The sequence below is a fragment of the Scyliorhinus torazame genome, chromosome 5 (assembly GCF_047496885.1).
Source record: "Scyliorhinus torazame isolate Kashiwa2021f chromosome 5, sScyTor2.1, whole genome shotgun sequence".
NCBI classification, from domain to species: Eukaryota; Metazoa; Chordata; class Chondrichthyes; order Carcharhiniformes; family Scyliorhinidae; genus Scyliorhinus; species Scyliorhinus torazame.
The window spans coordinates 90,351,102-90,371,697 of record NC_092711.1 but is presented as its reverse complement, the minus strand read 5'-3'; the positions used below and the strand labels follow the sequence as shown (position 1 = coordinate 90,371,697).

The 20,596-nt window shown below is 44.7% G+C and overlaps 2 protein-coding genes across 3 annotated transcripts; one reads left to right on the top strand and one right to left on the bottom strand.

Annotated features, from left to right (window-relative positions):
* The first annotated feature begins 1,206 nt into the window (after positions 1-1,206).
* On the top strand, positions 1,207-19,147 carry LOC140418901 (uncharacterized). Its single transcript, XM_072502567.1, is given in 3 exon segments — positions 1,207-1,541; positions 2,956-4,453; positions 14,930-19,147. Coding segments are annotated over 2 exon segments (2,247 nt in total). The 5' UTR covers positions 1,207-1,541; positions 2,956-3,194; the 3' UTR covers positions 15,918-19,147.
* Positions 7,891-12,451, bottom strand: LOC140418897 (uncharacterized). 2 transcript variants are annotated; one of them, XM_072502556.1, is made up of 2 exons: positions 12,295-12,451; positions 7,891-11,841 (listed from the first exon to the last, which is right to left on the bottom strand). In XM_072502556.1, the coding sequence occupies exon 2, from the start codon at positions 11,496-11,498 to the stop codon at positions 10,665-10,667; it is 834 nt and encodes a 277-aa protein (XP_072358657.1). In that variant the 5' UTR covers positions 11,499-11,841; positions 12,295-12,451; the 3' UTR covers positions 7,891-10,664. The 2 variants fall into 2 exon arrangements, with proteins under 2 accessions (XP_072358657.1, XP_072358658.1); XM_072502557.1 differs by having other exon boundaries at positions 7,891-11,815; positions 12,295-12,436.
* Positions 19,148-20,596: the final 1,449 nt, after the last annotated feature.

Genomic DNA, 20,596 nt, shown 5'->3' with positions numbered 1-20,596 from the left:
CTCGGCCCAGGACCGCAAGAAACTTCAGAGAGTCGTGAAGACCGCCCAGTCCATCACACGAACCTGCCTCCCATCCATTGACTCCATCTACACCTCCCGCTGCCTGGAGAAAGCGGGCAGTATAATCAAAGATCCCTCCCACCGGGCTTACCCACTCTTCCAACTTCTTCCATCGGGCAGGAGATACAGAAGTCTGAGAACACGCACGAACAGACTCAAAAACAGCTTCTTCCCCACTGTCACCAGACTCCTAAATGACCCTCTTATGGACTGATTTCATGAACACTACACCCTGTATGCTTCATCCGATGCCAGTGCTTTTGTAGTTACATTGTATATGTTGTGTTGCCCTATTATGTATTTTCTTTTATTCCCTTTTCTTCTCATGTACTTAATGATCTGTTGAGCTGCTCGCAGAAAAATACTTTTCACTGTACCTCGGTACACGTGACAATAAACAAATCCAATCCAAACAATATTGGAATACAAAGGGATCAGGGCTTATGGGGAGAGGCCAGGAGAATGGGAATGAGAAATTTATCAGCCATGATTGAATGATGGAGCAACTTGATGGACCAAATGGTCTAATTCTGCTCCTATATCTAATGGTCTTATGAATGGACAGGATAAATTTGACTTTAAATATCTCAGACAATAAAAACAGGTTCCACAAAATCACAGCATTTTCCCCTCAGCAGATGTGTCTCTAATTCCAGTTCCAGAGTCCCACAACTCTGTATTTCCCAGAGGGAGAATGAAAGTATTTTACTCACAGATGTTGAACAGAGGCGGACGCTTTAGCCTGTGTGTGAAGCTAAAAAAAACAATGCTGTGCTGTTTCAAATCAAGCTGCAGGACTGCGAAGAAAATGATGGGAAGACATTTTGCCAAGTCCCCTCCCCCACTCCCTCAGCTGTAGGCCCAGCGCGCAAGCGCAGGACGCGCTGTTGTCCGGAGCAGGCGCAGTGCTCCCTATGTCGTTTTGGACCAGCCAGCCGCTGTGGAGATGGGAAGGGGGGCGGGGGAGGTCAGTGAGCAGCTGCTCGCTCTGGCCGGAAACCAGGTGTTGGGGAAATGGGGGAAACAAAGGGTGGGGGCGGGGCTCCTGTGGCCGCGCGCCTGTGGACGTCACCGCGGAGCAGAGTGATTCCTATTGGACGATTCCGGCAGAGTCCATTGTGACGTTTTCCCAGCACATCGTGATCCATTGGTTCCAGAAACAGAATACTGCGGATTGGACAACAGCTCAACCCCCGTCTGGAGGTCAAAGTGTCCCCCACCCCCACGTGAGCTCGGGAATTGCTTCCCCATTGTCTTCATACAAGGAATTGACCAATGGGAGGAGCTGAGTGAACGGAAGCACTCTGAACACCCAGCCAATCAGACCGCGGGCTTTGTGCCAATGACTGCAAGCAGCTTCCTCGATTGTGTGAATATGGGGCTTGTGAAGCTGCTCATTGCAGCCCAGCAAAGCTGCTGCTGCTCCATCTCTGAATGAAGATTGAGATTCACCCAGACTAAAACCTCCAAATGTAACATTTGTGAGTAAAACACTTTCTCTTCCCATTTTTATTTATTTTCCAATTCTAGGCTTCAATTGTTGACTTGCAGGAACTGGAGGGAAAGGAAGTGAATCCAGGGAGGGTGCAGACTCCAGAAAGGTTGGCCCAGGTATCTTCCTCTCTTAAGGGGCTTGTTTAGCACAGGGCTAAATCGCTGGCTTTGAAAGCAGGCCAGCAGCACGGTTCAATTCCCGTACCAGTCTCCCCGAACAGGTGCCGGAATGTGGCGACTAGGGGCTTTTCACAGTAACTTCATTTTAAGCCTACTTGTGACAATAAGCGATTTTCATTTTCAAAACACTAACTCCATTTTCTCCCTCACATTGGCATATTTATTTGTCTGGCCAAAAATGTGGTCTCTTTCCTAATGTTCACAATTAAGAGTGGTTTCCCCTTGAGATGGCTGACATTTAAGGGGACAATGAATTAATATTGGACAGAGATATACCTGGTGTTGTTATGTGGTACATATTTGATATATTATTTATGGTTCTGTCATAAAATCATTTATTTCCACTTTTAAAATATAGTTCTGTATATCTTTACAATCCTCACAATACAGAGGAGATCAAACAGCAACTCCACTCTTTGCTGAGTCACCCAGTCACTTGCATTCCCCCTATATTACTGTACTCGTGCAAGTTTATTTCCTTCAAGTATCCATCAAATTTCATGTGGAAACAGATGATTAAAACCACTCACTGTATAAATAGTGTTCTTTCGCATATCCTCTGACACTGCAGCATAATTAAGAAATTGAGTCTAGCATATTACACATTTTTAAACAGTTACATGGACACATAATACATATATTCCAGGAGACTACGTAGAGTAGAAACTGTTGAGCAGTATGAATCAATCGTTCATGAGAATTGTTTGGGTGAATATTAGGTACAGCACAGTGATAATGGAGAGAATGTGTCTGGGTTGATCTTTGAGGAATGATATATGAAAGAAGGATTCGCAGAAACTAGAATTTTTCACAGAATTTACAGTGCAGAAGGAGGCCATTCGTCCCATCGAGTCTGCACCAGCTCTTGGAAAGAGCACCCTACCCAAGCCCACACCACCCTATCCCCATAACCCAGTCACCTCATTCAACTAGCACTAAGGGCAATTTTGGACATTAAGGGCAATTTAGCATGGCCAATCCACCTAACCAGCACATCTTTGGACTGTGGGAGGAAACCGGTGCACCCGGAGGAAACCCACGCACACACGGGGAGAACGTGCAGACTCCACACAGACAGTGACCCAGCCGGGAATCGAAACTGGGACCCTGGAGCTGTAAAACATTTGTGCTAACCACTATGCTACCGTGCTGCCCTAAATTTTTGATTTTCTATTTCTATCTTGGACTGATAGCAATGACTTTTGTGTTCTCCGTTTACAGGATTATAGAAGGGGAGAATTTGCAGACAGAAATCTCAAAAGGATTTTAAACATCAGTGTGACCGGAAAAGCACGAGACACACACAGGCCTGAGTGAGAGTGTTCCAGTGAACTGACAGTGGAATGAGCTTTAACCAGTAACACAGCTTGCATAAGCCTTGCTCGGGGAAACCATACATTTGCTTTGTGTGTGGGCGAGGCTTCAACTGATCAACCTCGAGAGACAAGGACACCCGCACCATGGGGAAACTGTGGAAATGCCGTGACTGTGAGAAGGGATTCAGATCCCCATCAGAGTTGGAGATTCATCGACGCAGCCACACTGGGGAGAGGCCATTCACCTGCTCCGAGTGTGGGAAGAGCTTCACTAATTCATCCAACTTATTGAAACACAAACGAGTTCACACCAGTGAGAGACCGTTCACCTGTTCTGACTGTGGGAAGGGATTCAAATCTCGATCAGAGCTAGAGATTCATCAACGCAGTCATACTGGAGAGAGGCCATTTACCTGCTCCGAGTGTGGTAAGGGATTCGCTCATTCATCCAATCTCCTGACGCACAAGCGTGTTCACACTGGGGAGAAGCCATTCTCCTGCTCTGTGTGTGGGAAGGGATTCAGCGATTCATCCACCCTGCGGAAACACCACCGAGTTCACACTGGGGAGAGGCCATTCACCTGCTCTGAATGTGGGAAGGGATTCACTCGATCATCCAACCTGGTGGCTCACCAGCAAGTTCACAATGGGGAGAGTCTGTTCACTTGCTCAGAGTGTGGGAAGGGATTTAGTAATTCATTCAACTTGCTGATACACCAGCGAGTTCACACTGGGGAGAGGCCGTTTACTTGCACCGTCTGTGGGAAGAAATTCACTCATTCTTCCTCTGTACGGACGCATCAGCGAGTTCACACTGGGGAGAGGCCATTCACTTGCACTCTGTGTGGGAAACGATTCACTCAGTCAGCCAGCCTGCTGGCACACCATGTCACTCACACCAATGAGAGACCTTTCAAATGCTCGAACTGCGAGAGTTGCTTCAAAATAGCTGCTGATCTGAGGGTCCACCAGCGCATTCACACCGAGGAGAGACCATTCAGCTGCTCTCACTGCATAAAAACATTTAGAACGTCATCCAGTCTTCGAAAACACCAACGAATTCACACCGGGGAGAGGCCGTACAACTGCTCTCTGTGTGGGAAAAGATTTAATGATTCATCCGCCCTGTTGACTCACCAGCGAGTTCACACCGGGGAGAGGCCATTCACCTGCTCTCAGTGTGGGAAGGGATTCACTCGATCATCCCACCTGCTGACACACCAGCAGATTCACACTGTGGAGAGGCTGTTCACCTGCTCTCAGTGTGGGAAGGGATTCAGTAATTCATTCAACTTGCGAACACACCAGCGAGTCCACACTGGGCAGAGACCATTCACCTGCTCTGTGTGTGGGAAGGGATTCATTCAGTCATCTCACCTGAAGACACATCAGCGAGTTCACAAGTAATTACAGGGGTTGGGTTCTACTATTTTTGCTGCTGTTAATCCAGGACTGAACCATGTTCATTCTGACAGTTGAGTGTGAGGTCAGAGGGTTTCTTTCAGCTGGACTGGCCGGTCTCACTACTCTGCTTCCAGTGGGCTGATGTTTATGGAGCCTGATAGAGCACGTTTCCATGGAAAGTATCCACAAATGTTAATGAAGGATATTTATTTTATCCTGGATAATAATATTAATTTTTAGTTTTTATTTTAACAACCATTGCAGGTAGCTAGAAAATAAATACATTTGTCTGTTGCATTGAGTCTACAAACCAGGGCCAGGCCGGTCAGATCAATTGGTCTGTGTCAGTATTTATGCTCCACGGGCAGCACGGTGGTGCAGTGGTAGCACTGCTGCCTCATGGCGCCGAGGTCCCAGGTTCGATCCCGGCTCTGGGTCACTGTCCGTGTGGAGTTTGCACATTCTCCCCGTGTTTGTGTGGGTTTCGCCCCCACAACCCAAAGATGTGCAAGGTAGGTGGATTGAACTCACTAAATTGCCACTTAATTGGAAAAAATGAATTGGGTACTCTAAATTTTTTAATTTAAAAAAAAAGTATTTATGCTCCACATGAGTCTCCATCCACCCCTCTTCATATCCCCCCATCAGCATCGCCTTCTATTCCTTTCTCCCTCATGTATGGATCCAGCTTCCCCCTCAATGTATTCATGCTGTTCACCTCAACCACCCGCTGTGGGAGTGAGTTCCACATTCTCACCACTCGCTGGATAAAGAGTTTTCCCATGCAATTCCTATTGGATTATTGAACACCTGCATAATAAAGACTTGCATCAAGTCACACTTCAGTCTTCTCTTTTCTTAAAGAAAAGCAGCCCCTGCCTTTCCTGAGGGCTAAATGCTCTCAGTTTTTCTGATACAGGATGATGTAGACGGGCTGGTCAGATGGGCAGATCTGTGGCAAATGGAATTTAAGCCTAAAAAGTGTGGGCTGATGCCTGTATTCATTAAAGATTACTGTATTCACTACTTACCTGTCAGTAATAGAAGATTGAATAAGTAGTGATCCTTAATTCTAATTAAATTAATTAATCAATGAGTAGTTATACAACAAGGTTGAATTTTACTTGCGGTAAAATGTCAAACTTTAGTTACTGTTTATGTAAAGAATGTGCAATGAAGATAAAGATGGAATCATATCGAGCACAGAGGAAGATGGCTGTCATTGTTGGAGGTCAGTCATCTCAGCTCCAGGACATCACTGCAGGAAATCTTCAGGTTATTTTCCGAGGCCCAACCGTCTTTAACAGCTTCCTCAACAACCTCCATTATAAGGTCAGGATTACTGATGTTCAGCAACATTCATCACTCCTCAGATACTGAAGCAGTCCATGTTCAAATGCAGTCAGACCTGGACAATATCTTGCCAGGGCTGGGAAGTGACAACTGACATTCGTGCCACATAAGTGCCAGACTTTCTCCAAATAGAATCTAATCATCGCTTCTTGATTTTCAATGACAGCATTGTTGAATCCCCCACTATCCACATCCTGGCATTTACCATTGGTCAGAAACTCAGCTGGACTAACCATATGAATACTGTGGCTACAAGAGTAGTTCAGAGGCTGGGAATCCTGTGGCTAATAACTCACCTCCTGACTCTCCAAAGCCCATCCACCATCTACAAGGCACAAGTCAGGAGTCTGATGGGATATTCTCCACCAACCTGGATGAGTGTAGCTCCAACACCATTCAAGAAGCTCAACGCCATCCAAGATAAAGCAGCCACCTTTATTAACAAGCTAGCCACAAACATTCAATGTCTCCACCAATGATGCACAATAGCAGCAGATTGTACCATCCACAAGATGGACTGTAGGAACTAACCACAGCTTTTCGGACAGCACCTTCTGAACCCACAAACTCTACCGTCTAGAAGGACAACAGATACAAGGGATCGCCACCATCTGAAAGTTTCTCTCCAAGTCACTCACGATCCAGACTTGGAAATATATCACAAATTCTTTACTATTGCTGGGTCAAACTCCTGAAATTCCCTCCCTATCAGCACTGTGGGCTTACCTACACCACAGGAACTGCAGCGGTTCAAGAAGGCAGCTCACCACCATATTCTCAAGGGCAATTGGGGATGGACAATAAATGTTGGCCCAGTCAGCAAAATCCACATCCCTTGAATGAAAAATAAATAAAATTAATAGCGAGAGAAACCTTTAACCTCGGACTTAAGAAGTAGGAGTGCAGAGGAGATTCACTAGGTTGATCCCAGAGTTGAGGGGATTAGATTATGACGAGAGGTTGAGTAGACTGGGACTGTACTCATTGGAGTTTAGAAGGATGCGGGGGGATCTTATTGAGACATATAAAATTACGAAGGGAATAGATAGGATAGATGCGGGCAGGTTGTTTCCACTGGTCGGGGAAAGCAGAACTAGGGGGCATAGCCTCAAAATAAGGGGAGGTAGATTTAGGACGGAGTGTAGGAGGAACTTCTTCACCCAAAGGGTCGTGAATCTCTGGAATTCCTTGCCCAGTGAAGCAGTTGAGGCTCCTTCTTTAAACGTTTTTAAGAAAAAGATAGATGCCTTTCTAAAGAATAAAGGGATTCGGGGATATGGTGTACGGGCCGGAGAGTGGAGCTGACTCCACAAAGATCAGCCATGATCTCATTAAATGGCGGAGCAGGCTCGAGGGGCCAGATGGCCTACTCCTGTTCCTAGTTCTTATGTTCTTATGTAAATAAACATTGAGTACCCAATTATTTATTTATTTATTTATATTTTCCAATTAAGGGACAATTTAGCGAAGCAAATCCACCTAACTTGCACATCATTGTGTTGTGGGGGTGAAACCCACGCAGTCACGGGGAGAATGGGCAAACTCCACACGGAAATGACCCGGAGCCGGGATATGAACCCGTATCCTCGGCCCTGTAGGAAGCAGTGCTCACCACTGTGTCACGTGCCACCTACCTTTAACCGCTCATTAGCCTCAGTTTGAAACTGTACAAGGGATTGTATAGATTCAGATAACGGAATAGTGAATGAGGGATTGTATAGAATCAGATAAAGGAATAGTGAATGAGGGATTGTATAGAATCAGATAACGGAATAATGAATGAGGGATTGTATAGAATCAGATAAAGGAATAGTGAATGAGGGATTGTATAGAATCAGATAATGGAATAATGAATGAGGGATTGTATAGAATCAGATAACAGAATAGTGAATGTGGGATTGTATAGAATCAGATAACGGAATAGTGAATGAAGGATTGTATAGAATCAGATAAAGGAATAGTGAATGAGGGATTGTATATAATCCGATAAAGGAATAGTGAATGTGGAATTGTTTAGAATCAGATAAAGGAATAGTGAAGGAGGGATTGTATAGAATCAGATAAAGGAATAGTGAAGGAGGGATTGTATAGAATCAGATAACGGAATAGTGAATGAGGGATTGTATAGAATCCAATAAAGGGACAGTATGAAGCGGTTCCATTGCATTTCTGTCTAAGATAATCAGATGGTGGTGTAAGTAATGGAGAATCCAGTAACCAAACTGACCAATTGTCAACAAGCCCCAATCTGACGTGAAGGAATGGTCAATTTGGCAGATAAAAGGTCTTCTTTGCTGGCCAAGTACTGAAGATTCCCGAGACCGTGTTCCAAGGAAATTACTGTCAAAGAAGGAGCCAGAGATGGTTATGCTTCGACAGACTGATCACCCGCATGAAGTTGTAAATGTCAATGTTTTAAAGTTAAGTAAACGTTTTTCTTTCAATAAATGTCTTTTTAATTTTACTATACAGAGAATTCTGACATTGCTTTAATTAAAGTATCGCCCGAACCAAAGCGACTTATCAAATGGTTGAATCAGTTCTTTAGCCAATTAAATTACAGATAATAAGTTCAAATACAAATCTTAAATTTTAAAACTTGCATTTCTGTAGCACCTTTCATGACCACGGGTTGTCCCAAAGTGTTACAGCCAATGAAGTACTTTTGAAGAGTAGTCACTGTTGTAATGGAGGAGACGCAACAGCCAATTTAACACAGCAAGATCCCACAAACAGCAATGTGATAATGAGCAGATGGTTTGTTGTCGGTCAGGCTGGTTTAGCTCACTTGGCTAGCTAGCTTTACGATGCAGAGACAAGGCCAGCAGCGCAGGTTCAATCCCCGTACTGGCTGAGGTTATTCATGAAGGCCCTGCCTTCTCAACCTTGCCCCTCGTCTGGGATGTGGTGATCCTCAGGTTAAATCACCACGAGTCAGCTCTCCCCCTCAAAGGGGAAAGCAGCCTATGGTCTTTTGGGACTATGGCAACTTTACCTTCCCTGTTGTCAGTGATGTTGATTGATAAATATTGCCCAGGACACTGGGGAGAACTCCCCTGCTCTTTGAAATTGTGGCCTGATGGGGCGGTTGAGTCAGCATCTCATCCAAAAGACAGACAGCAGAGCAGCTCCAACAGAACAGCAGTCCCCCAGTTTCCACTTCCTATTTGAGCCTCTGACATCTTTCTGTCTCTCTATTGCTCATTTCCTTTATTGTGAGGGGATTTGATTACAGGAATGAGGCCATACATGGAATATTATATGCAGTTTTGGTCTCCCTATCTGAGGAAGGATGTTCTTGCTATGGAGGGAGTGCAGTAAAGGTTTATCATACTGATTCCTGGGATGGAGGGACTGCTGTATGAGGAGAGGTGAGTCAGTTAGGATTGTATTCGCTGGAGTTCGGAAGAATGAGGAGGGATCTCATAAAAACCTACAAAAACCTAACAGGATTAGACAGGGTAGATGCAAGAAGAATGTTCCCGATGGTGAGGGTGTCCAGAACCAGGAGTCACAGTCTGAGGATACAGGGTAGACCATTGAGGACAGAGATGAAGATAAATCTCTTTTCCCAGAGAGTGGAATTTGTTACCACAGGAAGCAGTTGAGGCTAAAACATTGTATGTTTTCAAGAAGCAGTTAGATATAGCACTTAGGGCGAAGGGAATCAAAGGACATGAGGGGGGATGGGGGGGGGGGGGGGGGGGTAGGATTAGCCAACTGAGGTGGATGATCAGCCATGATCATGATAAATGGTGGCGCAGGCTCGAAGGGCCGAATGGCCTCGACCTTCTATTTTCCATGTATCTGTGTCAATGACAGCCAGCTAACGGAGCTGAGGGCTGGATTTAGATGTGAATAACGGGGCCTTTCTCTCAGGAAACTGTCATTGGCCTCACAATGACAGAGAAACAGTATGGTGTGAGAGGACTGACTGGGAAATGAGCCTCCAACCAATCATAGAGGCAGGTGTGAAGATGAATGAATTCAAAGAGAAACTGGATGAAGGCGTGAGGGAAATAAACACGGGAATATAACAGGGCAATGAGACTGACTGATTTACTCAGTGAGCAGGCATGGAAATGATGGGCCAAATGGCCTCCAGCTCTGATTTAGTGGCTGATCCAAAGAGAACAGCTTCTGCTGCTCCAGTCTCTCCAACTCACTGAACTCCTTCATCCCTGGCACCATTCTCAGAAATCCTCTCTGCACCTTCTCGGGGAACGTCACATCTTTCCAAAAGTGTGGGGCCCATAGGTAGGATTCTATTCTGGGGGGAGAGAATTGAAAAGCAGGGAGGTTATGTTCAACTTGTTTAGTACCATGGTCAGACTACACAGGATGTACTGTCAACATTAGTGATCTTCATTTCGAAAAAGGAAATGGTGGCACTGGAACAATTGTCAAACGTATTCAAAATGATCAGATCAGAATTGAAATAATTGATTGCTCAATAAAGGCTGGGGTGCTTTTCTCTGGATAAGAAGAGACTGACAAGTCTTGAAAATTATGAAAGGTCCAATAATCCAATAGGGATTTCATGAGCTAACTGGCCTGGCCCTGTGCTGTAGACTCAATGGAACTGAGTATTTATTTTAGATTTAACTGCAGTGGAAGGAAAACACTATTTACTATCCAGGATAAAATAAATGGACTTCATCAGCTTTTGTGGATCATTTCAGTGGAAAGGTGAACCTTCTGGCTCAAAGAGCACCAGCCCACTGCAGAGACATGGGACCGGCCAGTCCAGCAGAAAGAAACCCTCTGACCTCCCACTTCACCCACTGTCAGAATGAACATGGCTCAGTCCTGGATGTGAGTAACAGCAGCATTAACATCAGAATCCAACCCCTGTCATCACTTGTGAACATGCTGGTGTCTCAGCAGGTGGAATGAATCAATAAATCCTTTCTCACAGTCGGAGCAGGTGAATGGCCTCTCCCCACTGTGAACATGCTGGTGTTTCAGGAGGCTGGATAACTGAGTGAATCCTTTCCCACACTGCCAGCAGGTGAACGGCCTCTCCCCAGTCTGAATGCGCCGGTGTCTCTGCAGGTTGGATGAAGTAGTAAATTTTTTCCCACAGTCGGAGCAGGTGAATGGCCTCTCCCCAGTGTGAATGCGCCGGTGAGTCAGCAGACTGGATGAATCACTGAATCTCTTCTCACACGTGGAGCATGTGAATGGCTTCTCACTGGTGTGAAGACGCTGGTGCGTCTTAAGGCTGGATGACTGATTGAATCCCTTGCCACACTTAGAGCAGGTAAATGGCCTCTCCCCAGTGTGAACTCGCTGGTGTACCAGCAGGCTGGATGAATCCATGTATCTCTTCCCACAATTGGAGCAGGTAAAGGGCCTCTCCCCAGTGTGAACTCGCTGGTGTAACAGCAAGGCAGATGAATCAATGTATCCCTTCCCACACATGGAGCAGATGAATGGCCTCGCCCCAGTGTGAACTTTCTGGTGGGTTACCAGGTTGGATGACTGAGCAAATCCCTTTCCACACTCAGAGCAGGTGAGTGGTCTCTCCCCAGTGTGAACTCGTTTGTGTGTTTGCAGATGGGATGACTGAGTGAATCCCTTCCCACACTTAGAGCAGGTGAAAGGCCTCTCCCCAGTGTGAATATGTAAATGAGCTTCCAGCCCAGATGGTAAATGGAATCCCTTCCCACATTTCCACGGTTTCTCCATGGTGTCGATTTTCTTGTGTCTCTCCAGGTTAGTTGGACGGGCCCAATTGTTGGGTTTCAATCCGCTGTGAATGGTGTGATGCTTTTTCAAACTGTGTAACAGTTAGTGCACTGGAACACTCTCACCCGGGTGTGTGTCTCGGTGCTTTTCCAGTCACATTGATGGTTAAAATGCTTTGAAGCAGACAGAACAATCATTTTCCTTCTAGATTCAAAAGCTGATGAAATTCAGGTCCCGATGAATCGAGTGACTCTGTCAGATCTGGACATGCTGTTTCATTGGAGATTTCTGACTGCAAATCCTCCACTTCTGATATCCTTTAAAGGGAGTTTACAAGTCATCACTGTCAGTATGGGAGAGAAATTCAAAACAGACAATTTTAGTAGTTGCTATGGGACATTCTTTCCCCTCTCCTTCCACAAAATCTGTAAACCTCCATCCCTCCACTCTCACTCTGCTGTACCTAACATACACCCTCCCAATTACCCTCCTGAATGTATCAATTCATCCAGTATTATATTACAGAATAGAAAAATTCTAAATGGCCAGACAATGTAATAAATCAAAGGAGAAGGCTTTTATTTACTGTAACAATCAAACTAAAAACATAAATGAATCATTTATTAACAAATAGTATTTGAATAGCCAGGATAAATTTGACTTTAAATATCTCAGATAATAAAAACAGGTTCCACAAAATCTCAGCATTTCCCCCCTCAGCAGATTTATCTCTAATTCCAGTTCCAGAGTCCCACAACTGTATTTCCCAGGGAGAGTAAGATAGTGTTTGACTTACAGATGTTGGATAGAAGAGGAAGTTTTGAAGTCTGTGTGTGAAGCTAAAATCCAATGCTCGGTTGTTTCAAATCAAACTGCAGGACTTGGAAGAAAATGATGGGAAGACATTTTGCAAAGTCCCCTCCCCCACTCCCTCAGCTGTTGGCCCAGCGCGCAAGCGCAGAAAGCGCTGCTGACCCGAGCTGTGTCAGCAAGCTGAGTGCGGCTGCCGCCAGTGGTCGCTCCCGATCTCTTTTTGGACCAGCCAGCCGCCGTAGGGAGAAAAGGGCGCGCGTGCGCGCGCGAGCGGAGTAGGCCCAGGTATCTCGTAAATACATTAACATCCTTTAACTCCCTCAGTTTGACACATTATTTGTCTGGTGTCCTACCTAATGTTCACAATGAAAGGGATCGTTTTCCAAGTAGATGAATGAGTTTAAAATGAATAGTAAATTAATACAGTACAGATTATATGGTACATAATGTATTATTTATGATTTCTAAAGTTCATTATAAAAAATTTTTCTATTGTAATATATCGCAGTGTAGCTGCATTATATATTTCCAGTTTTAGAGACATGACAGTACAGAAGGAACTCGAGTCCTGCTAACTCTGTACAGCAATCCAGTCAGTCCCATTCCCCCTTTATATCCGTGTTCAGCTGAATAGAACCGAATAGAATCCCAACAGTGCAGAAACAGGCCATTCGGCCCATCAATCTGCACCAACACTTTTGGACATTTAGGAGCAATTTAGCATAGCCAATCTACCTAACTGCACATCTTTGGACTGTGGGGGGAAACCAAAGCACCGGAGGAAACCCACACAGACAAAGGGAGAAAGTGCAAAATCCACACAGACAATCAGAAGAATTGAACCTAGGTCCCTGGTGCTGTGAGGCAGCAGTGCTAAGCACTGTGCCAGCTGAAAGGTTATTTCCTTCAAGCATCTGTCCAATTTCATTTTGAAATCACTGATCATCTCTGCTTCACCCTCATTGACAGTGAATTCCAGGTATTGATCACTCACTGCCAAAATAAAGCTCTTTCTCACTGACCCCTATCTCTCTAATCACATAATAGAGCACTGCATATTACACACTTCTATAATCCCCATGCAAAAATACATTTGGGTCATTCAATCCATTATGTCTGTCTAGGCTCTCCAAATGAGCATCGTGACTTAGTACCTGTCTCCTGCCTTTTATTTCTCTCTAAGAAATACAGGGAGTTGTGAAACTCTGTAATTGCATTTACTGCTTATTCTCTTCCCACACCGAGTGATGCATTAAGGCAGATTTCCATCTTTTTCTAAAGCTAGTAATTCCTGAAACAGGTTGCGAGTCTGTCACAGGGGATGTCAACATTGCTGACCAGGAGTCTCTCCCATTCTTACTGCCAGCCATTGATGAGTCTGGAAGGATTTCCATGTTGATCCACTCAATCCGCTTGACTGCTCCCTGTACCCACTTCCCTCGACCATCAATTTCCAGGGTGGGACACGAACCCGAAGCTTCCTGCTCAGAGGCAGGGCACTAGTCACTGCGCCACAAGACATCTAGTGCCTAGTATGTTGAGAGGGAAAGTGCTTGTGATTTTGTGCAGCTATTTAAAGTCAAATTTATCCTGTCTATTCAAACACTATTTGTCTCTGAATGCATAATTCAGTGATGTTGATTTTAGTTTGATTGTTACTGTAAAAAATTTAAACACATGAAACCTCGTCCATCTTTTCCTTTGAGTAATTTTGGAATTTTTTATTTTATGGTTATGGTTTCCCAGGGGACTCAGCAACAGAGATATATCCAGTGTTGTTTTATAGAACATATTAGGTGTAATATTTATGTTTCAGTTATAGAATTTATTTATTTCTATTTTTGTAATCTAGTATTGTCGCTATGTTATACATTTCCAGTTCTAGACATTATAGTTCAAAAGGAATCCATTTGGAAATTTGAGACATCAAATCTCTGCATTCCAATCCACTCAGTCCCATTTCCCCTTCTATATCCCCTTAGCCCCAAATGTTAATTTCCGTCCAAGTGCCCATCTAGTTTCATTTTGAAACCATTTGTCTCCTCTTCTATCATCCTCAGACAGTGAGTTCCAGATTATGACCCACTCACTGTCTAAAGAAACTTCTTCCTCACATCCCCCACCCACTGTCATAAACTAGAATTGCCTGTACTAAATGTTTATCCTGATGACTTTTGTCAAATCCTTTTCCAGAATATCAGAAGGGGAGGATTTGCAGACATAAATCTCAAATCAAATGTCAAGTGGAGAATTGACAGTCGCTCGATTGTCTGGACCTGAATATCAATGGCTTTTGAATCTAGAAGGAGAAATGTTTGTCTGTTCTGTAAACTTCAGAAGATTTTAAACATCAGTGCGACTGAAAAAGCACCAAGACATCTATGTGAATTAGAGTGTTCCGGTGTGGTAAAGATATTTAACCAGTTCCACAGCCTGAAGAACCATCACACCATTCACAGCCCAGAAAGACCGTATCCGTGCTGTGTGTGAGGACGTGTCTGCTGATCAGTGAACCTCGAAAGAGACAAGGACACCAACACCATGGAGAAACCGTGGAAATGTGAGGACTGTGGGAATGGATTCAGTTCCCCGTCTCAGCTGGAGATCCATCGACGCAGGCACACTGGGGAGAAACCATTTACCTGCTCCGAGTGTGGAAGGGGATTTACTAATTCATCTGACCTGCTGACACACCAGCAAGTTCACACAGGAGAGAGGCCATTCACCTGCTCTGAGTGTGGGAAGGGATTCTGTCGTTCCTCCAGCCTGCTGGAACATCAGCGAGTTCACACTGGGGAGAAGCCATTCACCTGCTCTGAGTGTGGGAAGGGATTCTCTCGGTCTTCCCATCTCCTGGTACACAAGCGAGTTCACACCGGGGAAAGGCCATTCACCTGCTTTGAATGTGAGAAGGGATTCATTAATTCATCCAAACTGCGGATACACCAGAGAGTTCACACTGGAGAGTGGCCGTTCACCTGCTTTGAGTGTGAGAAGCGATTCACTGATTTATCAAATCTGCGGACACACCAACGAGTTCACACCGGGGAGAGGCCATTCAAATGCTCAGAGTGTGAGAAGAGATTCCGTCATTCATCCAGCCTGCGGATACACCAGCGAGTTCACACAGAGGAAAAGATGTTCGTCTGTTCGGGTTGTGGGAAGGAATTTTATTGCTCTGCCTCCCTGCGGATACACCAGCGAATTCACACTGGGGTGAGGCCATTCACCTGCTCTCAGTGTGGGAGGGGCTTCAGTCGGTCAGCCCACCTGCAGACCCACCAGCTCGTTCACCCTGGGGAGAGACCGTTCCCCTGCTCCGAGTGTGGGAAGGGATTCACTCGGTTATCCATCCTGCTGACACACCAGCGGATTCACACCGGTGAAAGGCCATTCACCTGCTCTGAGTGTGGGAAGGGATTCATTGATTCATCCACCCTGCTGACACACCAGCGAGTTCACACTGGGGAGAGACCATTCACCTGCTCTGTGTGTGGGAAGGGATTCACTCGGTCATCCATCCTGAAGGCACATCAGCGAATTCACCAGTAATTGCGGGGGTTGGATTCTGCTATTATTGCTGCTGTTAATCACATCCAGAACTGAACCATGTTCATTCTGACAGTTGAGTCCATGTTCATTCTGACAGTTGAGTGGTCGGGTCGGAGGGTTTCTTTCAGCTGGACTGGCCGGTCTCACGACTCTGCTTCCAGTGGGCTGATGTTCATTGAGCCTGGGAGAGCACGTTTCCATGGAAATGACCCACAAAAGCTGATGAAGGACATTTATTTTATCCTGGACAGCAAATAGTGTTATTCCTGCCTCTCCAGGTAGATCTAAAATACATACATTTGTGTCTGTTGCATTGAGTCTACAGCACAGGGCCAGGCCGGTCGGATCAATTGGTCTGTGTCAGAATTTATGCTCCACATGATTCTCCACCCGCCCCTCTTCATCTCCCCCATCAGCATCTCCTTCTATTCCTTTCTCTCGCATGTATGTATACAGCTTCCCCTTCAATGAATTCATGCTGTTCACCTCAACCACTCACTGTGGGAGTGAGTTCCACATTCTCACCACTCGCTGGGTAAAGAGGTTTCTCATGAAATCCCTATTGCATTATTGAAGCCTGCATAATCTTAAAGACTTGCATCAGGTCACACTTTAGTCTTCTCTTTTTTTAAAGAAAAGCAGCCCCCGCCTTTCCTGAGGGCTAAATGCTCTGTTTTTCTGATACAGGATGATGTAGACGGGCTGGTCAGATCTGTGGCAAATAGAATTTAAGCCTGAAAAGTGTGGGCTGATGCCTGTATTCGTTAAAGATTATTGTATTCACTACTTACCTGTCAGTAACAGAAGATTGAATAAGTAGTGATCCTTAATTCTAATGTAATTAATGAATCAATAATCAATGAGTAGTTATATACCAAGACTGAATTTTACTTGCTGTAAAATGTAAAACTTTAGTTCCTGTTTATGTAAAGAATGTGCAATGAAGATAAAGATGGAATCATATCGAGCACAGAGGAAGATGGTTGTCATTGTTGGAGGTCAGTCATCTCAGCTCCAGGACATCACTGCAGGAGATCTTCAGGTTCTTGTCCGAGGCCCAACCGTCTTTAACAGCTTCATCAACAACCTTCCTCCATCATATTCCTTTTTCCCTCATGTATGTATACAGCTTCCCCTTCAATGTATTCATGCTGTTCACCTCAACCACTCGCTGTGGGAGTGAGTTCCACATTCTCACCACTTGCTGGGTAAAGAGGTTTCTACTGAAATTCCTATTGGATTATTGAACCTCTGCATAATCTTAAAGACTTCCATCAGGTCACCCTTCAGTCTTCTCTTTTTAGAAAAACGCAACCCTGGTCTTTCCTCTCAGTTCTGGTATTACTCTCATTGGGTAAACCAGTGTCCCATTTCCCTGTTCTGTCCCTTTGTCCTTTCAGGTTTATTTCCCTCAAGTGTCCATCCATTTTCCTTGTTAAATCTTTCATTGTCTCTGGCCTCATAGGCAGCGAGTTCCTGCTCATTACCACTCACTGCATTAAACTTCTCCCTCACATCCCCCTGCATCAGTCCAGAACTCACAAATCTGTGCACCCTCATCCTTGTACCATCAGCTAATCGGAACAGCTTTTCCTTTTTCACCTCATCTAAAGCTGCCATAAACTTGTCCACCTCGATCACATCTCCCCTCACCCTCCTGTGTTCCAAGGTGAACAACCTCAGTGTCTCCACCCTAACCTTGTGGATAAAATTCCTCCTCCCTGGAAGCATTCTCCAAATCTCTTCTACACCATCTCAAGGAGCCTGACATCCCTCCTAAAGTGTGGAAGAAGATTTTGACCAATGAAGGAACAGGGTGGCACAAAATAAGCCATTTCTGTCTCGAAAAGAGAATCCAGAATGTTTGAGTCTGAGAAATGAACTAAAAAATGAAGATCCACCTACAACTGAGCAAGAAGAAGCGAGTTTAACTGTGGAAATGACTGGAATCTTCTCTGTAGATTGGAACAATGGAGAAACTACAAACATGGGAGAAAGTAAAGTTCTAAAGGTGAACTATGAACTGTTCTAAAAACTGAACTTGAAAATTCACATCTGAGCAGCAGTGAGGACTCTCCTCTCGCAGAAAGAACTTTGGACAATAATTATTATAAGAAGAAAACTTTCAGAAAACACAGCAGCAGTAACATTCCTTCTTCAGTGGACTGTGTTTCCTGGACATGGAATTCAGTTGTTATCAAGATGGACTTGTGAACCTGAGATGGACATTGGAGGGATATTATGTGTATTTCAGGTTCAAAGTCAGTTAAACATAGGGAAACATAGGACTTAGAAAGAAGAGTAGGCCATTTGGCCCTTCGGGCCTGCTCCACCATTCAATAAGTTCACAGCTGTTGTTAAGATATACGTGCTATGCATTGGTGAGACTGGGGGAAGTATTTAAAATGGAGACCACAGATATTTTGGAGGATTATCAAATCATGGATGTTGTGAAATATAGAATCCCTACAGTAGAGGAGGCCATTCAGCCCATCGAGTCTGCTCTGGCCCTCCGAAAGAACATCCTCCCTTTTTGAAACAATTTTTCCAATTAAGGGGCAATTTAGCGTGGCCAATCCACCTACCCTGCACATCTTTTTGGGTTGTGGGGGTGAGACCCACGCCGACACGGGGAGAATGTGCAAACTGCACACAGACTGTGACCCGGGCCGGGATCGAACCTGGGTCCTCGGTGCCCTGAGGCAGCAGTGCTAACCACTGCGCTACTGTGCTGCCCTAAGAACACCATCCCTAAGCCCATTCCCCCAACCCGCAACCCCAACTAACCACATCTTTGGACACTATGGGGCAATTTAACTTGGCCAATCCTGCTAGTCTACACATCTTTGGACTGTGACAGGAAACAAAATCACCCGGAGGAAATCCACGCAGACAATCACCCAAGGCTGGAATCGTACCCAGGTCCGTGTCGCTGTGAGGCAGCAGTCTTACCCACTGGAGTGCTGGAGTAACATTACTGTCCATTCTAATGTTCACATAATATATTTGTAGATCAGGGACAGAAGGACAGGAACTTGCAATCAGTTTGGAAATAACTCCAATATCTCCTGTTCTCAAACACTTTGTCTGGAAAGTTAACAAATGGGATGAAGCCAAATCTTTAAAAGTCTTTATTTCAAATCGTCACCGTGCTGTCAGTGGAAAGGGTTAACTTCAACTTCTCTGCTCCCAAAGGTATTGGAGCAAACATTCTCAAATGTGCACAACTGTGTTGACTTTGTGTAACTTTATTTTCAGATAAAAGAACCAAACACCATTTTAAACTTTGTTTCCTCAATTCTTTGGGCATTTTTCTCAGCTTTGCCCAAATGTGTTTTTTCCTCTTTCTTCAGGCACCTTTCCAATTGATTCAAATAAAACTAAAGAAAAATAAAGGTAAAACAATCAGCTTTCATAGGTAACCAAAAGCTTCAACCTTCTTACACCAAAAGAAGTTAAAGAGGGTGGAGCTTCAAAAACTTGTGAAATCCAATTCACAACGTTAAGGCTGAAGTTTAACTTAAGAGAATCCAACTTTTCACTGCCTTTTACAATTGTACAAATAAATTGCAATTCATACTTAAAGATTTATTTTCACTCAGTAATTAGAACATGTCACCTTTCTCAGCAGAGACTCCAGATCAAATTCCAATTGTTCACTTCTCTTGTAGTTGGTGTGTGGAGAAGATCATGTTCACTTAGATCTGTCAGCACAGAAACCGCACTGTGATTCTGGATACACTCAGTCTGCAAGTAGATGGATCTTTTAAACATCTCCCTAGCGAAGGTCTTTCCAGTGATGCTAAGGAGTGAGATGTCCCTGTAGTTGCTGCAATCTCCTCTGTCACTACTGCATTTATAGGTTATGATGATTTTTAGCATCATGCACATGGAATTGTTCCAACCTCCCAACAGAGGAGTGACAGTCGATGGAACTTTCTATGTATGAGCAGTTCAGCTGGAATTCCATCCTTGCCGGGCACCTTTCTGCTTGCTCAGCAATCAATGGCCTTTTCCAGCTCAAATGATGAGGGTTCCTTGTCCAACTGAACCATGACAGGAAGCTGCAGGAGAGTCAAACAGAGACTGGGAGATGTCCACAGCTCACAGTCATGTTCAACCCAGCGGGACATCTGTTTACATCTGCCAGGATGTCACCATCTGGGATTTCAGGGGCACAACTTTGGTGATGGTCAGACCCAGCACCCTCTTCCCATCACACACAGCACACGGGTTTCTGTTTTCGCAGGCAGTTTGGAATTACTGACGTTGGCTGATTCAGTGTTTATTTGCACAATCTCTCCGTGTTTTACACAAGTGTCTTGGTTATTTTCACATGATGCCGTGTTCTCGGAGTTGGGTTCATGTTGTACATCAGGTCGCCTTTGCTTTTTGCTTCAATGACAGATATCATCTCTGCTGAGTGTGTCTCAAACCAGTCTGTGCTGTAGGTTCCACTTTTACCATTGAATCCTGTAGGATCTTTACAGTGTAGAAGGAGGCCATTTGACCCATTGAGTCTGCACAGACCCTCAAAGAGCACTCTATCTCGGCCCACTCCCCGCCCGATCCCCTAACCCTGGCTGCTGCCGCTGATTGATTGATTGATTGATATTTATTGTCACATGTACCGAAGTACAGTGAAAAGTATTTTTCCGCGGCCAAGGGAACGTACACAGTACGTACATAGACAAAAGAATAATCAACAGAGTACATTGACAGTGGTGCATCAA

What these genes read in the sequence shown, in the direction of transcription:
- LOC140418897 (XM_072502556.1), bottom strand. Translation starts at nt 11,498, where the DNA reads ATGGAGAAACCGTGGAAATGTGGGAAGGGATTCCATTTACCATCTGGG.